The following is a 27,351-nucleotide window of genomic DNA, read 5'->3' on the forward strand; positions in this document are numbered from 1 at the left end:
AAGTAGAACCTTAGTGCTAGTAATCTTTGTCACTTAATAATTTTAAAGGTATCAGACTTCAGTAGCTCCTGCAAGTTCCAATAAAAAGTGCGCCTGCCCTTTATTTTTTTTTTATTTTGTTTGCCGTGGATTAAATGTAAATTGAGAAATCCGTGATGCAGCTCCGTGCAGATCTAATTTAGTATAATTTGAATAGCCAAGTAATTAAAATGTATTATAGGTATAAGATGCTGGGATGGTGGAGTGTCTGCATTTAAGAGGAAGATTTATTGGGCTCACTGCATCCACAGTGAACCTTCTACAACCGCATTAGCCAACATCTGTCGGAAAACGTCGAGACACAGGGCATAAGACATATCCTCGCGGAGTGTATGCTCGCATGTATTTGAACAACAGGCAAAGAATATAGAGCAACATTTGCAAACTAATCTGCTCAGGAAAAAAGGTGCGTACCTCTTGTGTGCCACGTTTGGCTAAATCAGTAGGTTGCACAGAGTGTATACGTGTGCATACAAAATACACGCGTGCCTACATACAGGTGTGCAAGGTAGCGTAGGTGAACAGACACATGTGCATGCAGGGAGAGAGGGGAAACGTACACATACGCAAATGCGTTTCTGTAGGCTTTTTCCCAATTATTGCTGGTTTCCCCCAGTGCTAGAACCGCAGTTGCATTCAATGTATGAAGGCAGGTAATGATAATAATTAATAGGGCAGTTGACACACATGATGTGGGTATTGACATTGCGCTATTAGTGTTTCCTGGAAGATTATTTTGTTTGGTTTTGCTTAAGTGCTCAAGATTAGAGCCGGTGATTTAGTAGGCTAGGGCACTGGCTTCTCGAGAGGAGCCAAGCTCATTTCAATCACACCTTCAGACAGCCTGATAATCTTTGGGGAGTTAACACACTTAGGCTGGTGAAGGTTAAGAGGAGAGTGGTGCTGGGATGTGTGTGTCCAGTAATTGTCCAGGGGATGAGTTACAGATCCAGACAGCCCACAATTCATTCTGTCCCCGGCGCTACAAAAGCTGAAAGGATAAATCAAAGGGCATTTCTCTGGATTCAAGGAAGGGAAGAGAGGCTACAGATCCATTTTCTAAGCGCCGGTGAAGTAGCAGGATTGCTACAGCAACGTCAGGAAAAGCGAGCAATAGGAGAGGGATCATTACAACACAGATTACCATGACCGACACTGAATATTTAAGGGAATGTACCGAGTGGAAAATATCAGCAATTTGGAGTGCCATGGCAAGCGGTGAGCTGAATTTCCTGCCTGCTAGGCTGCTCGCCTGCATTTGTTATTATCCTTTTGTCTGCTGTGGAGGGCCCGCGGGTCAGGTGTGGGGAGCCACGAGCCTGCTCCGAGCTGGCCCACGTGGGCCAGCGCTGCTGGCAAAGGAAGTGCCCAGTCCTTCCATGTGGCCTGGGCGCAAGGGGACACTGGCCACGTAGATATGGCCAAGGAATACAAGTGTGCAGGGCAGGGGTTGTCTTCTTGCTGTGTATTCATACAGCGTTGACAGCGAGGAGGACCTTGGGCCACAGCTGGTCTCTCAGGCACGATCTAGGATCCGCAGCCAGACAGCACAGGGGTGATGGAGAAAGTAGCAAGTGAGAAATTACTGGCTGCCATCTAGGCTAGGGAGACAGCGGGCAATTTCAGAGGAGTCAAGGCGAACAGATAGGCCAGTGGCACACAAAATCCAGTTTTAAAAAATACAAAGCAATACACTTTAAAAGAAATACTTGAACTACTCGAGTGAGTTGCTGGGTTCTAAATTAGCCTTGATAAGCAAGGAAAAAGGTCTGACTGCTGTTTTGGAGAGAGTCTGAGGAATGGGGGCAGGGCAAATCTGTGCTCAAGCTATAGAGTACAAAGGACAGAAAGAAACAATAATGCAGACCTTACAATATAACTGCAATTTTTTGGACTCCCCTGGATGCTGTCACACTTCCTCCAGACTAGGAGATGGGTAAAAATGCAATTTTATATTTTAAAATTATTGAAAATATGTAATTAAAATGTGTAACAAAATATTTAATTAAAGTATTTAATTAAAAATAAAAAGTGCACCTAGAGTTATCCAGAGGAAGATGATCGCCATGGTTATGATGGTTACCTTATAGAGAAAATGAGCACAAGAGGAGGGCACGTTCAAAGAACAACAAAGCAGCTGAAAAACAAGTGCTGCTGTTAACAATTCTCCCCAAATTACAAACGTGAGTATGCTTGGGTTTGTAAAAATACCCTATGATTACAAAGGACAGAGATAAGGCCTTTTCTTTTCCCACGACGTAACAAGTTGTTGGAGTTCCCCTCCCCAGGACCTCTCTGAAGGAAGGATGTACGAGACCTGACTGAGGTCTGGTCCTGTGGGCAGAAATCAAGAACACCCACGGGGGTCCCGCCTTAGGTGGAAGGATATTCCTGAAGGACATCTACGCTTGTGCATTGAGGGACAGTGCTTCATCAGTGCCCAGAAGGAGCAGTAGATCCTGCAGCTGTCCATTACAGTGCTTCACACAGCTTCCAGTAGAACTGCAGGTCCTATTGGAAAGGAAACCTGGCCTGGAGATGCCCACAGCCTTATTCAGTATAATGATGATTTTTCTTCTCTTTTGTCACAGCCATGAAGGACCTCACCAAGCCTCCTCACCTCTCAGTCAGTGAGCTTCAAAGCCCTCCTTGCAGCTCAGGAGATGTGCCTTTTGACAGTGGTGTTGGGATGCCTCTTCACACCTCTCTAGACAGAGTTAGACATGTTGGCAAACAAAGAAACTTGGAGGACAACAGTGTGCCAGGGAGAGGTGACCTCTAGGCAGGGCTTGCTAAAAATAGGGGGGACACCTTGACACCAGTATCATTAAGAGGTCACATCCTGCTCAGATGAGAAAAACTCCCATCTAGTTTCTAAATCTAGCTGCAGACCACCTTATGGTATCCCCCACAGCTGGACCACATGATCCATATGCTGCAAAGGGCCACTGGCCACGCACCACATCTCCATATGCTGGGGCTGGGCGCTTTGGGGATTTTTGTGCCATATCCATTCTCCCAGGACTGCTATTCCCCTCCGTTATTCCTTCTTTCTCAAAAAGAGTGAGTTTGCAGCCTCTGGGGAGTCAACAGCTCTATTTCCCGCACTTGGCAGATAGGAGGAGGCTTAAATCGGATACCACAGTGTGCGCTTGTATTTCCTATTACACTGGAGGTATGAATTTATATTTCCAAAACCACAGGGTAACTATGTGCCTGGGGCACATCTTCAGAAACGTGAATCATTGCGGTCTCCTCTCTTGGATGTTTTTGTCTTCATGTAGCAGGCAGCAGAGCAGGCAGAGGAAGGAAGCTGGGCTTCTCCCACCCGGGCAGCCAGCACGCCTGGGTTTCAGCCCAGCCCAACCCTGTTTCTCTTTTTCAGGATCTTTGAAGCAGAGATGATAACACTTTCTGCCCATCTAAAATATGTGTATAAAGAGAGATTTGAAAGGGAAGGGAGTGTTTTTCATTAGATTGACTGATTTAACCGGGAAAAAAAGTTTCAGGCACAGATCCTTTCTTCGGGCCTGACATGGAAAGCCATTTGCAGCCTTTGCTTCAAGCCTGAGAAAAAGATATTGTGCCCAAAAGCTTGTCTATTTTTTCCAGCTGCATCTGCAGCTCTAATGAGACATACAGCCCCTCCCAACGAACCTTGCCTCACTTAAATCCTTCATCTATCGTAGCTACACCAGCACTTCTGCAACTGGAATTAGTGGAGGTCTATCAGAGTTAAGTGCTATGGACGAGACGGTGGAGAATTGCACATGTAAAGCTCACAATTAAGACCAAGGGAAAAACATTTCTAAGGAATGCGTTTACCCTTCCCCCTGTTTTTCCACGTGAAAATCCCGGCTGCTCACGGGAACATCATTAATCACGCTGAATTGTTGGGTATGCATACATATGTAAAGCATAAACTCCTGACGAGTTCTCCTGCAATTTAGCATTAATTAATGTCCACTTAGTATAAAATGTGACATCATATTTTAGGTCAGCACTTCATTGTTAATGTAAACTGCAAATATAGTGCACAGGGAAAAAATGGAGGATATGATTTTCCTGCAGTATCTCTTTGACATGTTTACATAAAATATAAAGCTAATATATCACTGGGCATCAGATTTTTTTTTCAGCTGTGTCTTCTGTGCAACACACACAGCTCTGTCATCCTTGCAGGGCATCTCTTTCCACAGCAGAGTAAACTTTGTGAGAAATTGCTACCTGCAATTCAATAAAGTATATTTAAAATGTTTTCATTGCACCAAATATCAGCTGATACACCTCTTATTAGTATAAATGGCATAGATTAGTGTCAGGCATTTTCAACAGTGAAGAAATTACAGAAGCCTGCATGGCTCATTAGGCTCTTGTTGCATGTTAAAGAGGGCCAGACCTTATTAATAAGAGGAAAAGAGGGGAAAAAAGAGAGTATAATGGGAAAAGTATAAAACATTTTTAAAAAAAGAAAGCGCTCTGGTTTGGAGAAAAATAAAAGCATCAATTAACCTCTTCCAGGCTCTGAACACTTTCTAAAGTCATCTTAGCTTTGTTTCTACAGGATATATAGATTACACGTGAAGATTTCAAGCAGAGAAAAACCACTCACCATAACACTGCACCACCAGGAAGGATTTTTGATGATTAAATGTGTTACGTTGTTTATGTGGGTCACAGTTTACATCCTGCTTCAGGAAAGCATCACTCTTTAAGTTAGGACATACACCCGCATTTGAGTTGAAGCTCTTGCTTATATCTCACTGAGGGGAATATAATTTAAGCATTTATTCCCAATTAAGTACATAGTGTAAGCACATTCTGAGGGGAAGAAGGACAGATTTAAAATACTTTTGAGAGCTTATCATAATTTGGGACTCAATCCTACGGGTCCCGAACTTGCCGAGACTGACACCTCGGCACTTTGCACGCAGTCAGTTTTATCAGCTTCTTGTGGGCTGCGTGCGAGAAGCATCCAGGTGTGTGCAGAAACGCAACTTTGTGAGACGGAGGCCGCAGTGCTTGCTGCTTCCCCTGCCGGCAGTGGGCAAGGGGCAGCTCTCGTTCACGCCTATGCGTTCTTTGCCTGCGATTTGCTCGGGTGCCAAAGATGGTCTTGCTGCTGGGTGTTGTTGCTTAGGAAGGGGTGAAGGGGCTGTGGAAGAGCTCCTCACAGAAACGGTAGTCAAAAGCCTGCTCTCCTTGGGGCAGCGAAGGAGACCTTGCCTCCTCTTTGAAGCAACAAAACTCAGTCTTGCTCTTGATGCTGAGAGACCTTGAGCCTGTCGTACTGCTTCTTAAGCGCTCAGCAGTTGGCGTTGCAGAAGCAACGTGGCAGTGTCCAGTCACCTGCTGGTGTTGCACGAGTTGCAGAGAGTGATTTTCTGCTTCTTTAGTTGTTTTTATTTATTTATTTATTTCTGGGTTTGATTTGTTTCTCCGAGCCAGCTTGCTATTTATTGTCACGGCTGCCAGAACACACACATGTGTATGTCAGGCTTGTCCTAAGGAGGGAGTATGTGGCAGCCACCATTTTGGCAGAAAAGAGATAAATATAAATGAATCCAAAACCCATGCTTATAGGCAAATTAAGCTAAATATGCAATTTTTCTAGTCTTTCGTCTCTGGGACTCACGTGCCCCATGATGTGAGCACAAATGGGAACGTGTTGTGCACCTTGGCCACAGAGGTCCAGGTTTTCAGCCACCGCATTAGTGGGGTGGAGCCGCTTCCAATTTGAAGCTTAAATCAGAGCTAAGTTAGTGAGTGACTTCCAATGCCAAGCACCACAGATCAGCATATTGAGTTTTTTACAATTTTTTCCCTGTGTGATTAGCATTTTACTTGAGTCTGAGACATTAATCAATAAAAGCAATACCCTGTAAACAGAGTAAAATGAAAAAGCAAGTGCTGCATTTTAATAATATAAATAGAAGACTGTGTGGCATGAGGGGCCAAGGCAGAGCCTGCAATCTGAATACCATCAAAGGTAAAAGAATTGAAGGCAAAGGAAATTTTCAAGGCTGATTGCACACAGATGAAAAAAAGAAAGTAAAGGAAGATAAAATATTGAACACTGGTTTGTGTGGGGGATGTGTCTGAAATATTTTATTTCACTGTTTTTAAAAATTTTGTCCTTGCTGCCGTCAATTTTAAGGGCAGAGAAGAAAAGAGAGGGGAGGGGGAACCCAGCCCTCAGACTCAATAAATTAAGTAGAACAACATAGAAAAATATTTCAAACATCGCCGCTAAAGCAGAGCCAAGTTCTTAATAGCAACTCCTTCACGGTTTTTGTTCTTTAAAGAACACTGTCGCAGTGGTTACTTAAAAAAAATAATTTAAAATTTATCTCATTGTATGTGGTACAAAATATGCTGGAAGCCTGAAAATAATAGCCAGCTGCTGTTCAGTGCTCTTCATCTACAGAGCTCAAGCGCTCTGGGAAGATGGCGAGTATTGGCTTTCGGGCAGAAAGCGCCAAGGCCGTACCGTGGTGCTGGTAAGGCTGGGGAGGAGGCCACCGTCTCCTTTCATGCTGCATTCAACAGGTCACACTGCCACCAAGCAAAACCATTTGATCTGTTTCCCAAAAGAGACCCCAAAAACCAGTGGCAGACTGTCAATGCAGCATGGCCAGGCAGTTTAGCCACCAGGCCCAGAGCTGGAGGGCCATGGAGGAGGCTGGGCTGTCCCTCCGGCCAGCTCATGGCTCCACAGCTGACCGAGCTTCTAGTGAGCTGTCATCTGCCCCAGGGTAGCCTAGCCCATTGGGGTGGCACCCGAAACGTTTAAAACCATGATACCATGTAGTAGCATGATTGCATTGCCCATAGCTAAGCCATATGGCTTCCCCAAGAACTTTTTTAAAAAATTTTTTCTCAGTGGCTGCTTACTTTACGCACTGCATTTCTTAGTGAGCTGAAGTTAACACTAACCTCATGTTTACTTCCTTATTTTTGCCCTCTTGCCTTCCCTTCCTCCCTCTCCCCATCCCTCGTATTCTCAGTGGTGTTACCACAACTTGGGGAACAGCTTTTATTCATGAACTGCTTTATTAATTAGCTTCTTCGAGAACTGCAGCAATTAGCAGGGTGAGCTCTCAACATTTGTCTTCTGTAGGCCCCACACAAAGACTTGCCAGTTGGTTATGCTTTTTCTTTGCAGCGAAGGACTGGTTTTCGATTTAAGAAGAGATTTAGAATAAAAAAGGCAAGGAGAGAAAATCCTGAGCTGCATAAAGGCCCTAGGAGTCCCCTTAAAAGCAAAGGGTCAGCATGTCTGAATCACCTTCTGCTGCAGCCTCCAGAAGATGCTGCCCCAACGGTCAGTTGCTATCTGCCTTGCTCCTCCTCTCCTCACATGGAGTCTGGGACCATAATGCTTTCCTTCACAGCTGTAGCGGTGGCTTTTTTCCATAGGAGATAACCTAAATGGTTTTTAACTGTTTCTAATTTGTAGACTCCTAAAAATTTTCTAGTGGAGAAAGAGCGTCTTCTACAGCAACCCGAAGTTCCCAGACAGCAAGCTTTGTCTCCTTTAGTGAACTTTTTAGGAGCAACAAGTGGTCCCCAAGAAGTCTGCAGAAGATGATGTTAAAAGCCACCAAGCTAGAGAGGTAGCTTTGAAAAAGGCTCTTACCCTGGGTAGCTCTACCGTTTACTAAATGGAAAAGTGTATTGATTCCTTTCTTGGAAACAGAAGGAAGCAACCATGGGTCTTAGGGTGACTTGCTGATGGACTTCCTTCCCCCTCCTCTGCTTGCTCCAAGTTTTCCCTGTTCTTTAGAAAATGTTTGTGCTGCTCATTACTTACGCATGATCAAAATGTTTGCCACTACACAAAAATACTAATAAAAGGACACTGTAGACAATGCCTTGCCTACAAAAAGTGACACGCTATTAGTTTGATCCTACAACACGGGTGCGAGGATGCAGCTGCAATGTTCAGACTGTGGGACTGAGGTAAAAAATAATAGCGGAGCAGATGTGTTTCCCTGCACAGCATGGAATAAAAAGAAACATCTGGCCCTTGGCCCCTAAAGGATATTTCTCGCAGAGAAGAGCAAATTAAGGGTGCATTGAAGATGTAGGGACGCAGCTAAAGGGAAGTGCTGCCTTAGTAACCACCTCTAACCCAGCTTCCAGCTTCTGATACATAATGCCATTTAAAATATAGGGCAAAAAACCCTGTCGTAAGAGACGTGCAACCGAGCACAGACACCAAAGTATCCACATAATATATGCTGCTATTTTGTCCAAACAAATCAGTAAACAAACAAAGGAAATATTTTTAAACACTAGACATACACCAGTTATATTGCTGCAGGATAAAACATGGGCTTTTTTTAAAATCTATTGAGTCATAAATCTCTGTATTTTCCTTTGTGTTTGATCTCATATATTACTTGGAGTTTCTACAATGATAACAAGGCATGCATTAAAAATATTTCTCTTATTGTTACATTTCAAGCACGTTTTCTGTTAGCTGCTTAGCTTCATCATGTATCATAGTCTGAATCTACAAATCAAGTATAATTAGACTTAGAGAACTGATTGGATTTCTAATTAAGCTACATTGGAAACAACAATGCACAATCAGTAAATATTCTGACTAGGTACATTTTAAAGAGCAACTCTTGGGCTTTTTGCTGATGACTAGACACCAGTGTCATTAAATTTGTTGGTGGCAAGCAAATTTTAAAGCTAAAATAGAGGCAATTAGTAAAGATCTTGAAATATTTAATCACGTTTGTCCAATTAGTGTGCAATTAGGCAATGGTGTGGCGTGGGACAAACATTCTGCTTCAGTGTTTGGTAGAGAAGGATCCCTTTGAAATTTTGCTATTTAGTTTATTGATATATAAAAAGGAAGTTATGGTTGTAATTTCCAATTTAAAAAAATACTGTGCAGATGGTCTGACTATATATTTAACAATGTTAAACAAAACTAAACAAGGGAAGCATGTTACCTGAAATTACACAGCTGTGATCAGTGAATAAGCTCCAGATCACATTAGATTACAGCTGTGGGCATCTTGATCACAGAAAGTGCCAGGTAGTTACGCTGGTAAAATCAAAGCTATGTAAGTTGGCCTGTCACGTCTCAAGATGACATGATTATTTTGTCCTTGACCGAAAATACACTTTTTTTCTCTGAGCTTCGCCTGGTTGTTTTGCATTCCTTCCATGAAGCCTTACGTTGGCAAGTTCATTGTGGAAAGTCAAGTGGTAGCTTTTCATGAATAAGCCACTTAAGTATTATCTTGACTTCGCTTCGACTTGGGGATCTGACTCCTTTTTTGGCAGATTTTAGGCTCTCTTTTCAAAATGATCGCAACCCTTACAAGTTGATTTGCAAAACTTCAGTATAACATTTTGGCCGGCACGTTGAAAGTGTTTGCTGTCGTGCATTTCAATGTGCAGCGCTGCACTGAAAGGGCATTCATGTTGGTATTTTATCGAATCGGTTCGCTCTGTGTGGCCACGTGCAGACAGTCAAGGAAACAGCGCCAGGGAACGTCCCCAGGTGCTGGAGCTCAATTTTCCAGATTGTTAAATTGTTAGAGCGGTCCCTGCCATGGTTTTGGCTTGGGTCAAGTACATCCCTGGACACAGCTCAGGTGTTAACGTAGCCAGGGACCATTCCCAACAGGCATTTTGGGAGGAAAGGAGGATTAGGAGAATGGATGTGGGCCATCTTGTGCCAGCTGGCCTCGACGTCAAAGCACATTTAACCTTCTACCGTCAATAGTCCCTGTGGGTTCACAAGGAGTGAATCCAAGGGAAGGTGTCTGACAGGACTCACTAGGGATGATGTGGACACCAGCCTGGACCCCTGACTTCTCCACTGCAGAGGCCATCTCATTTCCACCTCATATTCAATACGGACTAAGAAACAAGAAAAGACTTCCGCCAATAATCATAAAAGAAATAAATTTGGTTTAGCTGTTGTTTGGATTTGATTGCCAGATATTTTATTATTTTTTTTCAGAGAAAAGAATACTAGGTGATCAAATTTCAAAATGTCTTTCTATGCATTTCTGATAAATGCTATCATTTCTGCAATGCTGCTCAGCCATTGCAGGTTTAAACATTGTCAACTTTACTTTAATGTCCGAGAAATTTTTGTTCGATTTCAGTATTGAAAAAAATGCTGAAATAAAGCAAATAATGCCTCCTAGCAATGCTGTGCTTTTCTTTTTCTGTGATAGATACAGACCTAGAAATTCAAAGTAGACAGTTTTGTCTTGCAATGAGGTTGGTGCGTGCAAGAATTTTATGAACGCGGTTGTGTTCATTTCTTGAGCAACATTAAATCAAACCAAAATATTTTTGAACTGAAAAGAGAAATGATGCTAAGAGAACTATTGTATGGGAGAGACATGAAACGGGTAAAAAAGCAGATAATAGATAATTAAACAAACATTCATTTATTCCTTGCCCGTAGGCAAAAATTCACCTGGATTGAAGACTAGATTTTGACCCTTTGATATTCAAAGGTTAAAAGCAGGGTTTTTCGGGTTCACTACTTCCCACATATTCAGAAGAGTTCGCATCAGGTTTTCCTGGGTGCTTTCTCTCGAGCAGAAGAAAGGCCAGCGCTCTCCTGCGGGGCCAGGACTCCATCAGCCCTGCCATGCAACACGGGCATTGCTTTGAACCCCCTGCAAACCTGGCTGCGGGGGAGAGATCTGGAGTCCTGTTGTGAAGGGAACCTTGCAGTACGTGAACCACTCAAGCTTTTAATTATGACTAAGTTGCAAATAAGAATAACTGATAATAATAATAACATTTGTTGCTGTTGTATTTACAGACACATACATGATGTCCTTAATCATACTTTTTGGTTACGCTTATGTTTACAGGTATGCCCCGATTCACAGAAGAGTCAAGTTTCTATGGCTGTGACAAATAAGAGCTGCAGGTCTTCAATACGGTGTCAAACTGGCTGCCAAATCCTATACAGAAACAAGATGTGAAAGCAGTATTTCATGGCCTCTGCCTCACCACATCTTTGTTCAAGTTAGAGATCGGGAAACCAAATCAATAGGCTGAATGCCAGAAGACTGAATAGCCCGCTGCAGAGACAGCGTGAGAGAAGGTGTACCTCTTACAGTTAATGCCTTGTGAAAATCACACAGGCCCCCCCGTAGGGGTTAATCAAACATTTACTGCTCTGACTTCCGATGTTCTTTAGTCCCCAGAAGAAAACAGTACCTTCCACAGCTTTTCACATCTAGGAAAAAAGAATGAAACTGAATCTCTAGTTGTAGAAAGTTAGTAAGTCTAGCTTTAATCTGCACTTCAGTGTGAGTACTCATGTGTTTGTATGCAGGATTGTGTGCTGAACCGTCACAAACTGGGAGCTCAACCCTCAGGCATATGTGGTCATATATATATTTGTACACACGCACATGAGTATCCATATATGTGTATACATACACTGTACTTGTATAGGAATTGTGAGCTTCAAAAAGGAAAAGCATGTTTGGAAAATTCAGAAAAGGAAACCCCTGTTTACTTGATAATGGAAACAAAACCCGCACTTGAATAGCGATTCATACGCTGCTGTCAAAGCAAGCTCTGGGTGGATGCGCAGACCCGCAGGTTCTCTGTAGTCGCTGAATTCCTCCCAGTGTTGTCTTTATCAAAGAGGTAAACGTAGATTTGAAAAAATTGCTTTGATGTGCGAGACATCACAGAACAGCAGCTCCATTCATTGCAGACAGAGTCCATTATTTAAGTCTCTCAGGCAACTGTACAGATTCCCCACAAAGGGAAAAATAATGGGACTGTGGAAATACAACCTCCAACAATGTGTATTCTGCTGGCTTCTGGAGTCTTTCCCTCCAGTTTCTATGTCTTGATTCTGTGAAATGCTATTCGGCTTGGGCTCATGCACCGACAGCCTCGGATGGGCAGTCACTCCTGACCGAAGCACTACGCATGTTCCTGCCGGAATCCTCTGTCCCCAGCCACGAGGGTAAAGGGAGAGGCACAGAAGGCTTGTCACCTGCCTTTTGTCCTTGAGACTTCCGCTTGGTTCACCTTAGCTTTTGCTCCAGTGCTTGCCACACGTCTGGGGGCCAGTGGACTGGGACACACGCCCGCTGCATCCTGCAGGGATGGGGCAGCTCTGGCATGATGCTACCAGGGTGCTGCGGGCTGAGCTGGGCTCATCCCCGGGTCATCATCCCCCATGGAGGTGTTCATGTACGGGAATGGGAAAGGCAGGCGACAGCTGGGGGCAGAAGGGAAGGGGAAATGGAGCCACATCACCCCTAGAGCGGCAGGACTGCCTGCAGACCAGCTAGGTGACACGCCATCCAAGCACTTTCCTATGACAGTAGGGGGGACATAGTTTCCCCACCTCCCCTCTGTACTGTCGTAAACCATGCGGATGTGTAGAAAGGGTCTATGAAATTAATTATACTGTGAGTGCTTGGTAACCAAATGAATTGTAAATTGTACATTATTAAAACAGCATCAGAGCACTGACTGATCTATTATTCTTTAGGGAAATGTAGGAAGATAAGAGCTTTATATGCTTTAGGGGTCTTTCCAGCCACCACAGCCAGCTTTGTAAGAAAAAATGTGGCAATATTTTGTTACTGTCTGAGTTGCAACTGACACAATACTGTATTGTTTATTTTTATTACATTGTCTCATATTTAATATATATGAGACAGTATACACTACCGGTGACATATACATGCCCAGTCCCCTTCTGCTTATCCTGTTTCAGATGATATTTGGGATTAATCACCCTCTTCTCTGTGTCAAAAAAATCTGTAGGTGCAGAAAATGAGATAAATTTTAAGAAGCGTGCCTTTTTGCACAAATCATGTAACTAGCAAGATGCACAGCTTTTGTTCGCCTGATCATTTTGCCTGCACATTGCTCCTTGCTGCCTACCTGTCTTTTAGCTTCTGAGAACTGTAAGAGGGCTTGCTGGGGAGCTGTATGTTCAGAAAAATCCTGTTAAATAATAACAGAGAAGAAAAAGACCATGGGTTTGCGTGTGCATGCATGTTTTTCTCCCTTTCTTCTACAATGCAGGCCCCCTTTCACATTCCTCCCATGCAGTATATCTGATATCCAGGAGACCTGGTTTTCGTGTGTCGCACTGGAATACTACAGACCAAAAACCACGTGCCCTTCCTCTTAGGGATGCTAGTTTTCTGTATGACTCCTTATACGCAGTTCTCCCCCCGCTACATGATGTAATGGTCCTTTTCACCCCTTGCCTCCGGCAGAAAGATGTGTTAAGCAGGGGTGTGTATGGAGAAAGGGAGAGCGGGTTTGTTTTTTTTCAATGCCCCTATTGAAGAAATGGAGGCGGTAGCTACTTCAGCATAGCTTTTCCCACAAGGTCTCCTTTATGTTCCCTCCTTGAAGAAAGACGCATAAGAGCATGCCCTATCTGTGCAGCTGCTTGCCAGTGAAGACGAGAAACAGCTGGAGAAACATCCTCCTCCCTCTGGCTGGAGACACATCTCCCAACAAAGCTGCTCAAGGCAGAGACGCGTTGGTTTCTACAGCCACCACATCAGTGGTCCCTTACCAATGGGCAAGCTTTGGGAGTTATTATACACTAGAGTAACCCTGAGTGTTTGTTTTCTGGTGCAGAGGACAAGCGGCAGCCAGTCGCATCCTCTTTCCTTCAGAGACGGTTTATCAGAAAAAAAAAAGTTTTCCTCCGACTGCAAGACCTAGATGGGCATTCAGCACAACTCACAATTCAAATAGTCAAAGAAATTATTGCAATTTGAGTGAAGATTCACTTGAAGTAGTCCAGAGAATTTCAGGACTCGGTCTCCCCTCTATTCAGGCACTAGAGACAATGACATTTCCCTGTCTATGATATTTCCACAATGAAGCAGAGCATCTTGTCTTGTTTTCAAATTTTTCAAGATAAAGAGGAGAATTTCTATTTTAGAGAATTTGCCTTCTTCGGAACAACTCTCCTGACTCTATTTAACGGCACAAAACGTGGGGCTGCCTTTCTTGTCATCCATCGGCCCCGCAGGAGTCACCGGCGTCTTTTGTGCTGCGGTGCCTCCCGCTCCCCGGGCAGCCCTCTGCCAGGAGGTGCACTGCCTCCTGAAATTCAAAAGAGGGCAGCATTTTACTTAGCCTGCTGGAAAGGAAGGGGAAGACTCCCAAGCGTGTGGAAGAGAGCGTCAGCAAGTGAAAATTCACCAGTTAAAAAATACACACCTCATATTCTGAGAGGTTACGTTTGATGGAAGAAATGCGATGTTCCTTGGACTTTATATTTAAAAAAAAAAAAAAACAAAAACAGCTCTTAATTGATTGGCGTATTAATGAATGCACCCCATCTATGTTCAAGGAATTCTTTGCATAGTCTGTCGTGCCGCTGTAACGGTCTCCTCAGAACGCCACGATGACTTTGCCACCAACTTTTGACTGCAATAGCCAACTAATAATAGGCTGATGCCTCATGGATAAATACCCTATGTGAATGAAGTGTTAAACAGTGTCTGAGGTAATTAAAGAATCCGCTTCTCTCTCGTTAAAGTCCTGATCCAATGAAATTCTTCAAACTAAGCCTAAAATGTTACTAGGCTGGGTTTTTTGATTACTTAAGTGTCTGCCTTAAAAACTGGCAAAGCCCATCCAAAGCAAAGAGTGAGAGCTTTGTGGAGTAACCCTAAAATATTTGTCATCTAGTGTGAAATAATCAAGCATGCCAAGAAAGATCAAAATGCTCATTTTAATCCAGAAGCTTGTGCTCAAGAGTATGCTCCTTTCAGCTGACCGTGACTTACCTTCTGTTTGTGAAGAGTCCATCCAACGTTTGCTTTTCTCGAACAGCAGCATAGCATTGACTTTTACAAGGCAATTCTAAGGAACAAGAAATATGTAAAGAACACGCTGGATAGTAAAAAAAAATTAGAGGGCACCCAAGCATAATACAACACTTTTTAGTTTACCCCCGACTCAACATTTGGTGCAATGTTACCCTCCTGAAATAACCGTACTGTCAGCACCGTCCCTGCCGCCTTCAGCCAGGTTGCCTGAATCACTGACGAGCCCAGGACAGGGCAAATACCCATTTTCCTTCTCTGTTTGCATCTAACAAATAACAGATGTTGCAGTATTGAAGACGCACACCTGATGTGACTAACACAGGATTTCTAAAATATTTGCCCTAAGATGACAGCCACCCCGCTATTAAGCATTTACTTAATGAAACCTGTACATGGGGAAATGTTGAGATTGCGGCAATTCTGCTCGGGAAGGAGCAAGCTGCTTGAAATAAAGGTTTCTTCTGCGATCTCGAGCTAAAACTGCTTTACCAGAAGGATGCAGCCCCAAGCTTGAGGACACTTGCTTCCTACCCACCTTAAATACCCGCTAAAGGTTGCCTGAAGCAGCCTGTTGAACCCGGGACTCGGTGCCACTCTCCCCACAGTCGCTCGCCCTGTTTTTTCCTTGGGTAGCAGCCCCTGACGTGTGGCTGTCCACGCGGTCCCCGAGATGTGCCAGCCGAACCCTTTCGCGTCGGCCGGAGGGAGTCTGGCACGGCATCTCCAAGTGAACCTGCCAGGAAGCAGGGTCAGCCCTTTGCAAATAAACCCTGCCTGATCTGAGTAACACAAATGGACGCCCGGAAGATTAATTCATGCCCTGTAATAATACAACTACTGTTTGCACAAACCAGTGGCATGCAGTAGTTTCTTATTAAAATGCTCAGGATACGCATTAAGATCTCACTGAACAGAGTAGGGCTTAAGGACGGGAGAGAATGCAAAATTTCCTTGCTTACAATTTGCTACTCTTTCATCAGATTTGATATAAAGCCACGAGCAGTGTTGTAAATGGACCAATGAGTTGTCTAATTGTCTAGAACACCCTCACGTAATTTATACCGTCTCTTAATTTCTGTTTTGTAACCTCCATAGCTGTCTTCAGTGAATCATAGCATATATCTCTACTCTGAGACCATACCAGGGTATGATTTTTCCCTTTGTTTCCCACTTTCTCGTAATGGAAACGTGCAAATTTCAGCAAGGTATGTACCTACTGCATTAATCCTTTCTAATGTGATTCCAGTCGGCCCTTCAAAAGTAGAAACCAAAAGATTATTTTTACTGTTTCCATTCTCTATAGTGGCAGACAGTTTTCCTGCTGGAAGGATATCCACCTAACGCTGTACACACATAGATGAATATACGTTCGAACCATAGATACATATCAATACAACACACATCACAGAGTGGAAATACGTTGCTGAAATTAACTGCGTTACAGAGAATAGACGTGTAGACAAAACTGCTGAGGTGCTCGACTCTCTCTATTCCAAGGTGCCTTAACGCTCCCCGCAAAGCTGCCATCCCTTTGTAACGCAGTCCTGAGGTACTTAATCTGCCTTCTCTGTTCCACCGATGTAAATCAGCAGCAGAGCTGGCTGTGGAGGAGTGGAGGAGCCGGGGGATAACTGGCCTGGTGGGTCACTTCTCTGTAGCCGCGTGTGCAGTGGGTCTGCTCACCGAATCTTTAGCACCCATATTTTCTCGGGCTCTTTTCCAGCGGGGAGTTAGAAAGCGAGAAACAACAGAACTGGTTTAATGCACCAGGTAAATCAGACCAGCTCATTGTGAAACCTATCACCGCACATGATTGTTATGATAATAAACGCGGGTGAGCTCTGGTTATTACATGCACAGCCCTGTACTAACTGCTCCCTACCGCTCACCCGTCCTCTCACTTTAGCAACACCCCACACACCTGTTCAAATAATATTACTATTACCTTGTGTTGACACCACATCCACCCTTTCCTTTCATATAATAAGAGCTCCTGGTGAACTGTAAATGGAAAGCTTGCGGTAGCAGAAGCCGATTGTTTACCTGTCTCCAGTTTGTTGCCACAGATACTTGGTCGGGAGAAGGGAACAAAGATCAGTTTGACATCCTTGTTAAGCAGGATTTGCCCCCCACCTTACCCACAAAAGGTTACGAGTTGCTATTCAAGCCTGAGCTCCGCAGGTGTGCCATCACACCTGTCTGAAAGAAAACAAAATACAGTTTGTTTCAATATGGCTATTGCCCCAGCAAAATAAAGAAGACCTTGCCCTGCACCACAGGCACAAAGCATTTGCTTTAATATTTCAATGAATCCAAGCAAACACAGACTGATATGTCTGTTTATATTTAGCGTTCAAGCTGAACATGAACATGAAGCGATTGATGGCAGTGAGCATCCGACCCTGCCGTTCCCACTAAACTCTTGGCCAAACTCGCCTCAAAACCCATCTTGAGACAGGAAAGAGGATTCTATAACTCCCAAACCCTCTGAGATGAACAGGAGACCGAGTCCAAAGCCAAGCTGGGGACAGGTTTGGCCTCACGTTTTATTTCCTTCACTGTTTAGCCCTGCCGGGGCTGCTGCTATTGAGTCGCATGTAACTCTTCACATAGAGAGTTGTCGTGGTTTGGGAATAAGGGAAAGTTAAAAGCTGCCAGCCCTGGTGCCGAGCTGCTTGGTCAAAGGCTGCGCCCAACTTCTCACGCCAGTGACAACAGTGTCGGTCCGGAGTAAATAGCTAAAAAATGGTAAAACCTAGCTCCCAACTGAGGCATTGGTAAGGCATAACGGGATTTTGTCCGGGCAGAGCAGTGCACTACAGAGCCCTAAATGTACCCATTCATTTATGTGAATTTGCCATTTGACATCTGCTGAAGGTGATGGAAAGACTTCGGTGGGCATTTGATCAAGAGCTGAGTCACTGGAGTTTCCAACTCTCTAGGTAGAAGCATTTTTCACCAAAAAGCGCCAACAAGAACAATTTGCCCGTTTTCCAGCTAAAGCAGTGCTCTATTTCTATTGCTTTATATTCTTATTAAAAGCCTTATCTATGGCTGCTTCCATTATGGTTTAAACAGCATTGTCAGCTGTAAGAAGGTGTCCCTGCATTTAGAATAGGAAGCGTGGTAGATGCTTAGCACCAGCTGGTTGGGAAAGAGTTTGTATACTGGGCTGCAACTTATGTAGAGAAACGTCCTTGAGGCAGGGAGCATATTTTATTTATTGTTTTATTTATTGCATATGTCAGGTAAATGGAATCCCAAATTATGAAGATGCAAAACACAGTGTGGGTATTTATCAGCACTGAATGTTTTTATGTGCTCCAAAACAACTTGGGGTTTCCCAGCTGACTGCGAGCAGCTTGCTGGTTTTGAAGATCTAGCACCTTTGGAACTGAAGGGACATGCTGAATTTTAAGCACTTGGAAAGAGAATTAATTGCACGGACAGCAACATTTTACCTTTTTTTTTTGTATGCTCATCAATAGCAAATGATGAAGCCTCTGGGGGATATTAACACAAGTAAACTAAACACAGGAGTGGGACTGTTTAAACAAGGTGAGACAAAAGCCTTCATACTACAAGCAAATGAGTTTGATAGCAATTTTTTTACGTTTCCACCTCTATTGTTGCAGATGTCTCCATTTAAATAGGAACTTTATCTTTCTCGGCCCAGGTTCTCCTCCTCCATTAGCCTGCACCGAGGTTGCGGGCCCTCTTATCTCGTGGGCTACTCCGCAAGGGCCTAGGAGCTCGCTGGGTTCCCCTTGCAGCTTCCTACTGAGGTGGGGATATAACTTCTTACCGGCTCCCCCACCCTCTGGGAATAGAAAAGGATTTTCCCTGGCTAATAGCTGCAGAGACGGAAAGTCATCCGTGTGCGTGCCCTCGCTTCCACGTGCCCCGCACCTTCCCACCTGCCCCTGGCTGCGCTCGCTACAGGGCATGGAGCACCCATAGATGCACCCCATAAAAAGCCCAAACCACCAAAAAACCCCCTGCTGGCGCTTGAAGCCCTGGGGCAGCTCACAAGCTCCTGGTATATTAGCTCCTACTTACCTGGAGAGCCTGTCCTGCACACAGACCAAGGCACGGCTTCCTCATTAAAGCCGGAGAAGGCAATGCCTTTTCCACCACTGCTCCCCCAGCGCTGCGATGCTCCTGCCGGGATCCCCCGGCCCCTGGACAGACACAGCAGAAGGCAAAGGGAAACGCTTGGCCCATGGCACCCTGTTCTCCTGCCCCTCTGAGGCCAGGCGCTGCTGCCCTCCCAAGCCCTCCTGAGGATTTATTACGTGCACCGCAGCCCACATAACACACCCCGTTTCTGGCCCTGCGTGTTTCCAGGGCTGGTGGAGAAGGTAGAGGGGAGCAGAGGAAGCAGTCTTAAAACCTGATCCAAAATGGATGCACGTTACAGTCTCGTTCATTTGAACTGTTCTTTCCCATTCCCACATTTTCATGGGGATTCTTCTAAACTGCTGAAAAGGCTAAGCAATGTTAATTTTGAAATACTCTAAATAAGATGTAGATGCCAGACTGCTATAAATATTGACACCGGCATCTCTGAATTAAGAGATAGCCTGTTGAATAAATAATACATATTTAAAAATGTCTGAATAGGAACTTACAGGATAAACTGTAACAGCTTCAAAGGAGCCATTGATCTATGGAGTACATAATATGCATGTTAAAAATTGTTGGAACATTTATTTACATGACACACGGCTCACAGGAAGCCATTATGGTCCTTAAGTAAATTATACATGTTGTGAAAATTGTCAAAGTGCTTCTTTTACCAGAAACGAGTGTACGCTGTCAGTTGATAAACACATTATCTTTGGGAAAAAAAAATAAATAAAAGGCAAGCAAACCCAAGGCTAAAAGAAGGTTAAAACAGAAAAAAAAAAAAAAAAAGAGTAATAAAAAGGAATAAAATAAAAACCAACCCTCAAAGTACCATGTCAAAGCGTGTTCCATGCCCATCAAAGGAAGAAAAGCCCAAGCTGCCCTGCCCCGTATCCCGCTCAGCGCTGCTGTCGCACTTCGCACGGGGAGGGCTGCGCGCCCGGGGCTCTTGCGGAGGGGCTGCTCCTGCCTCTGCCTGACAAAGTCCTGGGCGCCAGCGCTTACTCCCTACGGGCCAAGAAGTGACAAACGGGGACTAATTCGTTCCAGCCACCACTCAGTCCTCTACTTTGAAACCAGCTGCCAGAGGAGCGCTCTGCCTCCCCGGCCCGTGGCCCTCTGAGCGTGGTGGGGGACAGCGTGGGTACCGCGTCCCACCGGCACTGTCTTCAGCTGGGGGCACGGGGAGGTGCTTTTTATGGCTGTTCTCACCGGTCCTCAACCGCGTCAGCACAGCTGAGCGCGGGCTGCAAACGGTCTTGCCTCCCCTCGCGTATACCTTCAAGGGGGGCAAAACAGGGGGGCGAACATTACCTTGCAGTACTCAGCACGCCCGGCAGCCGGGCCCACCGCTCACCAGCATCTTTCTGATGACTTCAGCTTTGTGTTTGTGCCCGAGCGCAGCACTCGGCAGGGCTCACACCGCTCCTTCCCCAGTGCTCAATGGGCAACACGGCTCTTTCCCGGCAGATGTTTTGCCAAGGAGGAAGGATGCCAACTTAGAAAATCCCCACTCCTGTCCATGTTGCCGTGATCACAGCCACAAGCAGTCTGTGCCATAGCTTGGCCCCTGCGAATTTTTTTTCTTTTTCCAGGCCGTGAAGAGGGAAAAAGGTTTTTCTCCAGGAGGCATGGCCAGGACGTGGTGCGGGAGAGACGGGCTCTGGCCCGTGCGGTGCTGGGGCTCGGCTGGCAGCTGCCCACAGCCCCGCTCCCCCCAGTGCTGTGGTGCTGTGCAGCCCTGGGGCGCCTGGTCCCCAGCTCGGCTCAGATGCTCTCCGAGGGCCGGTCTGGGTGTTTGGGAAAGCAGGCTCTCCCGGTCGGCACCGCACACACGTTTTCTCCTACATGGGAATTAAGAGGAAAGGACGGATTTTCTAATGCAAGAGAGCAAGCAGTTGTACGGGGGGAATATATTTAGCCTGTGTTTGCAGATCACATGTTCTGGGACTGGAGAGCAAAGCGTTTTCAATGCTGTTTTGGAAGCACGCTATTTAGCGTTGCAAGCCCTACTATTGGAGAAGCCAGTAAATTGCGTCGCATCTATAACAATTACTTGAATTGCTTGCACCGTGGTTTCTTCTTTCCAACTGCAAAGGTTTTACAAAAACGTGACTTTGACAGCTACAAAAGCATTGAAAATACAAATAGTAGTAAAGTGCTGTTCTGCATTTGCATAAACCTGTTTATCCTATACATGGTTTATTCATTAACTCTCAGAACAACCTGCAGGACAGCTATGGCATTCCTTATGACCGCTTCGCTCGTGGCTGAAAACACAACTGCTTAAAAGCAACGCTATATGGTTTAGAAAGTGAAAATAAATGCCATTCCTGTGTGAAACAGCGGGGCAAAAGGTAGCTATCAGCGCAAGAGCTAGTATTTGGCTTTTAGGGGAAATGAACATCTCCCGTCATTTGGAAATTCCAGAGGGGAGTCTCGGCATCTGCGAGGACTGGGACCTCCACACCGCAGCTCACCAAAGCACGCACGCAGCGTTAGCAGGGTCTACCGCTGTGCTCTGCAGACAGCATACTAGTTGGGGACAGAAAAGACCTAGATCCCTCATCTGCTCCTCCTCGAGACCATTTTCTAGTCCTTTACAACCTCAGCGTCCCAAGCAAGAGTCCTCGCAGGCTCTACTAGCAATGTGCTCCCCCATCGGCTCCTCCTTAGGAAGGCTTTCCTGCTAATCACCCCATCTTTCCCTACGCTTCCTTTCTTACCCAAAACATAATCCCCATAACAAAGATGAAGTAAAAAACGTGAATGCATTTCGCCTGCTTCATCTCCCTGCTTCTACAGGGATGAGTACATGCTCCCACTGGTAGATTACAAATGGAAAACTGGAAGTTTGTTTGACAGCCGGTGACTTGCTCAAGGTCACAAAAGAGCCTCAGTAGCAGAGCTGGGAACAGAATTTAGTATCCTAATTCCTAATCTGGCAGCCTCACCACAACTCTCATCACGCAATCAAAAAGTTCCTTTTAAGGAATGCTTTTGTGACTAAGAGAAAATCCAAGGCAGTAGAAGAAAGAGTCCTTTTAATTTGCCTTTGTTCAAACATTTACGCCTTTTGCTATACGGAAAACATGATTTAAACAAGATATAGGATTAAAATATGATGAAAGACTCTAAAATCTTTGAAAAACAAAAATAAGTACAGCTGTATTTAGGACTGTACTGATTCCAGCCATTAGGAAGCGAGCGATTAGATATTCCTTGCTTACAGTTTTGTACATAGCGTCAGCAATAAATCAAGACCAGCATCTACTATGCCCTGATATGAGCTTTTTGAGTGTTAAATGCAGGCTTTCACATTTGTCAAGAACACCGTATAACAGGAAAAATTTTCACAGCTCTTTAGTAAGACTTAGTTTTCTAAAGGTTCTGACTTTCTTTTAAAAAGCAAAACCAAATCCTGAAGCCGTTAAACTCGATGAGAGATCGCCCTGACCTGAAACAATCCAGGGTTTGGTGCGCTCTCCCTTGAAAAGTAGTTCAGTGATTTACCAGCTCTCCCAGGATATTCCAGCTTTGATACGTAGAAACTCTACAAGGGAGTTTCATATTTTAAGACAGCACCTTTTGCTTGCTTCCTCTTCTGTAACAGAATACCGTAATTTGGCAACAGTGGGTAGAAACAAAACGAGGGTATTGAGAACTAATGTTACTGAAAAGCTGTATACAAAATAATCTGAGCTATACAAGCTAAAGTAAGTGGAGGACTACAAATATTAATAGGATAAACAGAGAAAAAGAACATAAATTTAAACCATTCCTCTGGAAAAAACGTTGCTTTTCTTTTTTCAAGCACAGTAAGAATTCCCAAACTGCACTAAAAAAAACCCCTATTGATAGCATTCTTACTGTCATTGAATTAGCTGGAGACGCAGGATGAGAGGTTCATGACTTGATTTTATGAGAACGTGTATTTTGCTCATTAAACTACTATTATTATAACATCCAAGCTGGGGGAAAAGCAGCCAGGGACCCGCTCCCCATCCCTTGAGTCAGGGCTCAGCCTGTGAAATGCCCCTGCCTTTAACGCATTTGCAGTGACAGGAGGCCTTATGTTTGCAGATGTGTTAGCCACTTTTTGATTTGATCTTTACGCAATTATTTTGATTAAGAGAATGTTCATCTTGTTGACATTATCACTGTAGTCAATAGCTAATGACCCCAGTAGTTAATTTCCTTATAAATATTTAACTTAATAGAAGTCATCCCTTGGGTTATAGTACTTTTGACACTTGTATAATCTGAAACAAATCCTCTCTTTTTTCGTCAAACAGAGCATGTTACACACACAGTTGGCTAGCTATTTACAAAGCACCCAATTAAATCCTACTTAATTCTCCCACTCTGAAAATCCCGTTTCACTAGTGTGCAGGCTACTGATCACACAAAATGAGCATCTTTCACTCAGCCTGGACATGAGTTTACAGTCTGTAAGACTTGATTGTACAAAAGCCTGCCGTAAAATGAATTCACCCGTCAAATGGTACATACAAAAAAAAAGTGAAGACAATGTGCAAATTCAGAGGATTGAAGAAATAAGCTGAAGAATCACAGTTAAAGACAGGTAAATCTAGTTTAATGTTCACATGTAGTAGTTACACATCACAGAGATTAAACAGGATTTTTAACTGTAACATAGCTGCAGTGAAATGAAAGTCATTTTGTACTAGAAAAATAATCTTGACGCAGTTATCTGATTTTTGGTCTACTTAAATTCATTTTAAGATGAATTTACATCACCGATCATGACGACTTTACCCATGTGCCCTTCTGCAGTTCAGTATTAATACTCTTTGGACGAAGGAAACAGCAACTGTTTTTGTTAATGATTTGCCCTTTGGTTGCAAGCAGAGAACTGTTTTCACTTTTTAAGCAATTAATAGGCTGTAGGAACGCAAGTTTGCAATAAAGCCTTTTGCTGCTAAATGAAGTTCCAGAACAAATTTCTTGATCTGATGCAACAGCAGATTTTAAGAAAAAAAGCTGATTATAAAGATCTAAAGCATCGCCCCCATAATGCAAAAACTAGATAGAATTTTGCTTTTCTATTCTTGGTAAAAAACCACTACATCTTACTGCTACTTTAATAGAATGCACTAAAAACCCCTGTGCCTACATGACAAAAGTGTAGTCTCAAAATGTATAATACACTTACAAACATTTTAAGTCTAGATTGAGGAAAACACATTTGTATGGACTCCAAACAAGTTTATTTGCAATTAGACATCTCATGCAATCATGCAGGACCACTAGCTATAGCTTTAACTTCCGCATCTAAAGGACATTTGGGGACAAAAAAAGAGCCCTAAACATTCAAGATATTTCCATATTAGCAGCTCCATACTTGAGCTGTGGTATTCTAGAGATATTCCCACAGATTTAAAAAACACATACACACCTTTATAATATTTACAAAAAAATATTTAATTAAAAATATTTTATAATTACAGTAGTCTATTAAAGCATATACTTTTCTCACACTTATAGAACATCTCTATATATACACAGTATGAAATGTCACTCATTTATCTATACAATATGTAACATTCCTGCAGGGAGAAGAAAGTTCCCTGGGCCCCAATAAAATCCATCTATTTTAAACAATAGATGTCAAATATATCTACAAATGCTCTGGTAGATTAGTAAAGCTTCAAGGTTCAGCTGCTCGGTCCCCTTTATAAGAGTTATAACGCTTCTAAAAAGTCTGGTTTAGGCTCGGGGTCCTCTATCCCGGGGGAAGGGGGGGGGGGGAGAGAGAGAGAGAGAGTCGCAACTTTTCCTGCTCCGAGTCCGACAACCTCCTGCCACCGCGGGACACACCGCTCACATCTGGTCGGAAGCGAAGAGAAGAGACGGGGAGGAGGACGGAGGGGGGGAAAACAGGGAAAGGGAAAAGGCGGGGGGGACCGCTACGGACGTGCAAAACGGTGAAAAGGCTGGCTCTGCCGGGATGAAGCATGGGAACCGCTCGGGGGCGGGAGGAGGAGGTGGTGGGGGGGTGGTGGTGGTGGTGTTGGATGGCTCCTTCCTCCGGTGCGGCGGGGCCGGGCTGGGTGTCCCCGTCCCCCCCCCTCCCCGCCGCCTTCCCCGCCCCGCCGCCCCCCGCGGTGCCTCTGCGCGGCGCGGCGCCGCCGCACACCTGTGGGAAGAGGAATGAATAGAGGGGGTGTGTGAACCGCTCCGCTCCAGACCGACTGGCGCCACCAACAAAACACAAGACATGCTTGATCAACAACCCAAAACAAACCAGGTCAAACAACAACCGCAGCTCCCAGGGCTGGGGCAAGGCGGAGGGATGCGCAGCTGCACGCCGCAGCCAGAAGCGCTTCGGGGAGGGAGAAGAGGTGGGGGGGGGGGGGAAGTGTTCAACAAAAAGGGAAAAAAACACCACCCACCCGGTAATTAAAGAAAATAAAATAACCACCCGGTAATTAAAAATAAAACCCCAAAGCCGCCTGCAAATATTTCTCGCCGGGCTCAGGTCGTCCCCCGTCTCCACCCCCCCCCGACTTCGGCAGGTTTTCCCGGCGGGAGGCGGTGCGGCGCCGCCGAGCCCGGGGCTACGCTTCCCCGCCCTCCCCCCCGCCCCGAACCTCCAGCCCCCGGCCCCGGACGCCCGGCACTCACCTGGGGAGCGGCGGTCAGCGGCAGAGGATGCTGTCCCCCGGCTTGTTAACAGAGCCAGCCTGCGCAGCAACCAAGACACGGCAAGTTAGAGATGGAAGGAGAAAAAAGGGCATGGGAGATGTGTCCCCCCCCCCAGTTTCCCACATCTCCCCCACCCTCCGCGCACCGGGCACTGCCACAGCCCTGCCGGGGAGCGCTGACGGGAGCCCCCGGCTGCCGGGGGTGATCGGAGGAGAGGGGGCCGCAGCAGCGGTCCCGGCAGGCTGGCGCCCGGACCGGCACCCCCGGGTGCGAGCAGGGGGGCGCCCCGGGGGCACGACGCTCCCCGCGCCTCGGCTGCAAGCGCCGCCGGGCTGCCACCGGAGGTCCCGCGGTGGGGAGACGCTCCCCGTTCAACACGCGCCCCCCCCCCCCAAAAAATCAGGCTGCGTTGAAGGCGTTAGACATGGAGAGCCGCCAAACCCGCTCATACTCGCTCCGCAGAGGGCTGGGAAGCGGAGGAGCGGCGCGTCTGCTCCCGTGTGTGCAAACACGCTGATTACAGCTACTCCCTCGAGAGGCTGTAATTACACGGTAAACACCGCGCGGGTGCCCGCCCGCACCGAGGGGATGCCGGCACCCACCGCGCACCGCCAGGGGCCTTTCTCCGCCCGCCCGCCCCGTCCCCCTCCGGTGGGCTGCGGCCCCTCGGCAGAGCCACGGGGCCGGCGGCGGCGAGGCATCACCGGGATGATGACCGCCGGTCCCCGCCTCCCCGTTCCGGTGCCCAAAGCGCGGGCTGGCGAGGCACGCACCTCTTACCGGGTCAGTGTTGAGGGCTGTCAGCGGGGTCCTGGGGGTGCCCGCCGGACAGCTGCCCGGGTGCAGGGCGGGCGGCGGCGGCTGCTGCTGCCGGAGCAGCGCCGGGTGCGTCTCCAGAGCCAGCTGCAGGTCGAGAATGTAGTCGATGACATGCTGCAGGATCTCCACTTTGCTGACCCTCTTGTTGGGCGGGATGGTGGGCACCAGCTTCCTCAGCCGGCTGTAACAGTCATTCATATCGCACTGCAGGCACAGCGCCGCCGGCTCCTCGCCCGACGGCGGGCCCCCCTTGCAGCCGCTGTGCTCGGCCAGGCACCGCAGGGCTGGGTGTCCCCCCCCGCCGCCACCGCCCGCCACGCCGGGCTGCGCCTTGCGGCTGGGGTGCCGGACGGGACTCACGGCTTTCATGCTGCTGCCGCAAGGAGGGAGCAGACCTCCCTTCTCTACCAGCGCTGCTGCTGCTGCCGCCGCCGCCTCCCGCGACCTCGGGCAGCCGCGCACGCACCGCCCGCAACGGGAGCGGGGCACGGCCGCAGCCTCGCTGGCGTTTACCGGCGGCCCCCGCGACAACAGTAGCGCGGCGGCACCGCCAACCCAACCTCTCCCTCCCCAACCGCTCGGCAACAACCGCGCTCGCCTCTACAGCCGCCGCTGTCCGCGCCGCCCCCTTTATACGGCGGGGCGCGGGCGGGGCGCGGCGGGCGGCGCCGGAGGGGGCGGGGGCGCCGCGGCGGCGGCAGCGGCGGCGGGGCAAGGCGAGCGCGGTGCGAGGCGGGGAGCGGGTGGGGGCGCCGCCGCGCCGCGCCGCAGCCAATCAGGGAGCCGCGTCCCCCCTCTCGGAACGCGTCGCCGGCCAATGACGGCGGGGCTGTGAAGGGGGGGTGGGGGGTGGTGCTGTTGG

At 46.5% G+C, this 27,351-nt stretch overlaps 1 protein-coding gene across 2 annotated transcripts; it reads right to left on the bottom strand.

Moving 5' to 3' along the window:
• Positions 1-23,576: 23,576 nt before the first annotated feature.
• Positions 23,577-27,105, bottom strand: ID4 (inhibitor of DNA binding 4). Of its 2 annotated transcripts, none has more exons than XM_063325815.1 (3): positions 26,451-27,105; positions 25,650-25,708; positions 23,577-25,161 (listed from the first exon to the last, which is right to left on the bottom strand). In XM_063325815.1, the coding sequence occupies exons 1-2, from the start codon at positions 26,856-26,858 to the stop codon at positions 25,664-25,666; spliced, it is 453 nt and encodes a 150-aa protein (XP_063181885.1). In that variant the 5' UTR covers positions 26,859-27,105; the 3' UTR covers positions 23,577-25,161; positions 25,650-25,663. The 2 variants fall into 2 exon arrangements, with proteins under 2 accessions (XP_063181885.1, XP_063181886.1); XM_063325816.1 differs by having other exon boundaries at positions 26,444-27,105.
• Positions 27,106-27,351: the final 246 nt, after the last annotated feature.

The sequence above is a fragment of the Chroicocephalus ridibundus genome, chromosome 2 (assembly GCF_963924245.1).
Source record: "Chroicocephalus ridibundus chromosome 2, bChrRid1.1, whole genome shotgun sequence".
Classification (NCBI taxonomy): Eukaryota; Metazoa; Chordata; class Aves; order Charadriiformes; family Laridae; genus Chroicocephalus; species Chroicocephalus ridibundus.

Excerpts from the sequence above, each read along its gene's own strand:
- ID4 (XM_063325815.1), bottom strand. The coding sequence starts at position 26,858 with ATGAAAGCCGTGAGTCCCGTCCGGCACCCCAGCCGCAAGGCGCAGCCC. Across the intron at positions 25,709-26,450 it reads CAGCCCTCAACACTGACCCG|GCTGGCTCTGTTAACAAGCC; the intron begins GTAAGAGGTGCG and ends GTTGCTGCGCAG.